The 4,660-nt window shown below is 38.8% G+C and overlaps 1 protein-coding gene across 1 annotated transcript; it reads right to left on the bottom strand.

The window, feature by feature from the left end:
* Positions 1-2,686: 2,686 nt before the first annotated feature.
* On the bottom strand, positions 2,687-3,699 carry LOC125915926 (olfactory receptor 1030-like). Its single transcript, XM_049621989.1, is given in 2 exon segments — positions 2,687-3,082; positions 3,085-3,699. Coding segments are annotated over 2 exon segments (957 nt in total). The 5' UTR covers positions 3,646-3,699.
* Between the last annotated feature and the right edge of the window lie 961 nt (positions 3,700-4,660).

Raw genomic sequence — 4,660 nt, 5'->3', positions numbered from 1 at the left:
CACACTCCATCTCTCTTTCTCTCCCTCTGTCTCTCTCTCTCTCAAAACTAAATAAACACTTAGAAATTTAAAAATAAATAACATGGGAATAGCAATTCTGTAATCATAATATTAGTGGGCAGATTAAGTGAAACAACATACATTAAAACAGTACTTGAACTTTGGTGAGCATTGTTATTTCCTTCTCTCCCTCGTGTGTGTGTATGTGTGAGTGTGAAAATCTAAACTTTCTTCAGATGTCAGGAAATATATGATATGTGAAGAAAAATGTTAGACTTAAAGCAATATCTTTCCCGGGACCATTTGTTTATTTTTTTTAAGTACACATGGATCAGACTTCCTTTAACACAGTACCAGTTGGATTCGTGATCTCTTAGATAGGTAGGAAGCAAAGTGTAAAATAGCCTGTAATTATTGTTCCTTAAGGAAGTGTGGTAAATATTCTCTATTTTCACATAGGTTCCTCCATCACTGTGTTGCTTAAATCTGTTCAATAAATTAAAAGAAAGTTCAGAATTAACTTGCAAGGATGTAGAGTGAGAATTTAGGAACCATTGCATCTTCATTTAGTGCCAACCTAGGCTATAAAAATAGAGACAAGGACCCTGAAATCGGAAAATTGGAATAAAGGAGCTGGTTTTAAATAATTGCATATGTGTGTCTGCTTAAACAACAATGGCGCTCTAGGTATCTGTTTAAGTAGAATCCAACACACTATTAACTAGATGTTAAAATTTACAAAAGTAGCGATTTGTTTAGATGTGTGTTTTACCAGCATCCACAATTTGAATTTCAAGATAAAGATATTTAAAGAACATCTAGTAATAGAAAATTTGAAACAATTAAATGGAATAATACAGAATTAGTAAATATGAAAATGTTACTTTGTAGAAAATATTGAGGAGAAATAAGCTCTCAGGTAGAAAAGCAGCTTTGAAATACGACTGAGAAAAACATGTCCATTGAGGGAGTGACTGATTACGGTTCCGTGGCTTTTCCTTTTTCATTGAAAGTAACATGTACATATGTGATCACGAATATTTTCTAATGCCTATTTTGTTCAGATCCTGCCTGCTCTGACATAACATTGTACTAGGAGCTATAAGTATGCTGGAGCAGGTGCACAAAGAATGAACCAGTCCCCATCTTCTGCAATTATATAAGACCAACTTCGATTTACTCACAGTACATTCTTTTTTTTCTCTGCTGCATTAGCACTCCCGTTTTCTTATACTATGTAGCACTTAACAAATTGCATTGATTTTTCTCTTTACAGAATTCTACAAAACCATGCAATCCTAGAGCTCCTTGGGGGTTCTTGCTTGGTATTGGAGCAGTACTTGGCTTATTATATGTACTCAGTAAACATTCCTCAGCTCTGCTTATGCTTTGTAGCTGCAAAGTCACCTGAAAGCTTAACCTCTTTAAAAATCAGCTTGTCTTTTGCATTCTTTAGCATTAAAATATTGACAAACAGGTTGGCAGATTTAATAATAAAATTAGGTATATAATAACTAACTGTGGTAAAATACAATTGTGGATAAAATTTGAGCTATGATACAAATGAAAAATATCTGTCCCATCCTGAAAAAATCGATTAATAGACAAAAATGAAGGAAGGTACGAAAACCCCAGATCCCAGCAGGCTGAGATATCACTGATAAACTCTACCGAAGTTACAATTTCTTTTGAGGCAAGCTATGTATTTCTGTAAAAGATATTCATTGCCTACTTCAGGAGTTAATATCTAGAAGTTAATTGGAAGATTTTGTATACTGTTATGGCAGAAGGAGGAAAGTGTCTTACTGAGAGTGGGGAGGAATAAATGGACATCAGGCATGGTCCTGGAGCTGTTATCATGACTTTTCTGTCCGAGAGGTGACAGCAAGTCTCAATCAGCAGTTCTGATCACATTCCTTTAGATAATGGAATTAAACCCCTGCATAGCAATTAGTATAGTATTAAAAACGACTAAAAGTTAGCTCATGATAGTCAACTATGTGTGTATGTACATATATAGCCATACATTGGTTTGCAGATATAGAGAAATTTTCCAAAAACGTAAGAAACCAGTAATAGTGATAACTTTGAAAAGAGACAACGGAAGATCATGGTGGGGGGGAAAAGGGAGGAAAATCTTTTATTTTGTACTCTTCTGTAGAGATTGAATGTTTTACTGTAAGAAGGAATAATTTTTACAGTGTGAAAGGAACATATGATGCTACAAATGTAAAAGTGTAAACGTATATAAGAGAAATTATCCACCCTACCTACATACCTAACCTCCAACCCTTTACACACTCAATGCACACTCACACATCTATACAACTGGAAATCTCCTGTACCTCTGTCTTTCATGCTTTGTCATTAGATTGCAGATTTTCATTGTAGATTAAAAGTTGACTTTACTGTAAATGCAGTTAAGTTGGATCCAGTTCTCATAAGTACATCTTTTCTATAATTTTTTTTGAGACAGAGAGAGACAGAATGAACGGGGGAGGGTCAGAGAGAGAGGGAGACACAGAATCTGAAACAGGCTCCAGGCTCTGAGTGGTCAGCACAGAGCCCGACGCCCGGCTCGAACTCACAGACCGTGAGATCATGACCTGAGCCGAAGTCGGACGCTTAACCGACTGAGCCACCCAGGCGCCCCTCTATAATTTATAAAGAAGGATACATTGTAACTTTATTTCAAAAGTACATTTCTTCTCGTCAATTTCCAAAAGGCTTGCTTCACATTCTTGTTCCTCAGGCTATAAATGATGGGGTTCAACATAGGGCTTACAAAAGTGTAGAAAACGGCAATAATTTTAGACTGCTCCACTGACTTGTCCATGGGAGGTCTAACATACATGCAGAAGAGTGTCCCGTAAAATACAGTCACTGCCACCAGATGGGAACCACACGTGGAAAAAGCTTTGTGCCTGCCTTCAGCAGAATGCATCCTCAGGATGGCAGTGAGAATGAAGATGTAAGAGATGACAATTATGAGGAGGGAGTTGGAGAGGTTAAATCCTGCTACCACAAACATGGACGTCTCTTTAATGAAAGTGTCAGAGCAGGACAGCTGGATGAGGGGGGGGGGTCAGCGCAGTAGAAGTGATTAATAATATTGGAGTCACAGAAGGTCAAGCGGTACGTCCACATGGTTTCCATCAGGCCACTAAGGAAGCCGTAGACATAGGGACCAGCAATCAGGCGAATACAGACCCCTCTGGACATCTTGCTGCTGTAAAGCAAAGGGTTACAGATGGCCATGTACCTGTCATAAGCCATTACAGCTAGCATGTATAACTCAGTAATCACCATGGCAATGAAAAAATAACACTGGGTTAAACAAGCAGCATAGGAAATGGTTTTCTTCTCTGATAAGAGGTTCGCCAACATCTTGGGAGTCACATTCATGGAATAACACAAATCCAAGCCGGACAAACTGGCAAGAAAGAAGTACATGGGGGTGTGGAGGCGTGAATCTATCCTGATCAATACCAACATCCTAAGGTTCCCCCCCACGATGATTAAGTAGATCACCAGGAACAGCACAAAGAGGATGGGCTGAAGCTCTGGACGATCTGTTAATCCCAGGAGAACAAATTCGGTCACTAAGGTGGAATTCCCTCTGACCATTTTCTTAGCTGCCAGCATTGTTCACGTAGATGAATTAAAATAAAGTAAGAAGTGAATGAGAAGTCCATCATATATTTCTTCTCTCTCTTTCTCCCCTTCTCCTCCGTCTCACACTCTCAATCACTCTCACGCAGGACTATGATCAGCATCTGAGATTGCAGGAGCTGAGACTTTCAAGAAGGTGGTGGCCCCTAGAAGCTAGGTGTGTAATGTGCAGATGGTCCCCAAGAGAATGGCTCATGCGACACCAGCTTGCTTCAGAATGGGGGCCTTATGACCCAAAGTCTGCCGAAAAATGGACTGAACCACCAACAGTCACTTACCGTTCTCTATAAAATCATAGGCTTCATCATGGAGCCTGGGAATGGTTCCAGATGCAATGGTGACATGTGTTTGGAAACACTTCTGCAAGTCAACAGCGCATGCATATGTAGAAGTTCAACTTTTGAGAATTACACTCCCTATGGGTTGTAGGTGAAAACCCCAAATTACAGTGATTTAAAGGAAAGAGATCCTGTTTCACTGTGATATCAATAAAGTACAGGAAATTATGGTGTTCATATGTGAATAGACCAAAGATAATGACCCCAAATGTGAAAATAACAAAGCCCTGCATCAATCACTAATGAAGGAATTTTCATTCAGAAGCATTTGTATGACTAGAGAAAGGGAGACCTAGGTTGGGGGAAAAAAAGAAGTGGTCAAAAAGTGGATTGTGCTTGTGGATAAAATTATCAATTCAGATAATATCAATTATAATGAAAGAATAAAATGAGAAAATTTTTCCGGGAGTCGGGAGAATATATTTTCATCATGGATTCTCAATGTTGTCGTGTTATTGTACGTGATAGACTGAATAAGATAAGGGATCAGAACTCAAATACCTCTCAGAGCCAGTTAGATAATAAGGATGAGTGAAGTGGGCTAAGTATAAGGATGAACAGAAATGAAGTAGAGAGTGACTCCCAGGTTAAAAAGCCAGCAGCCACTCAGGCCAGTGGAATTTTTACTACACAATAACGTAAGCCCTATG

Source organism: Panthera uncia, chromosome D1 (assembly GCF_023721935.1).
Source record: "Panthera uncia isolate 11264 chromosome D1, Puncia_PCG_1.0, whole genome shotgun sequence".
NCBI lineage: Eukaryota > Metazoa > Chordata > Mammalia > Carnivora > Felidae > Panthera > Panthera uncia.
The sequence above is the reverse complement of the archived record's forward strand: the minus strand, read 5'-3'. Positions and strand labels throughout refer to the sequence as shown.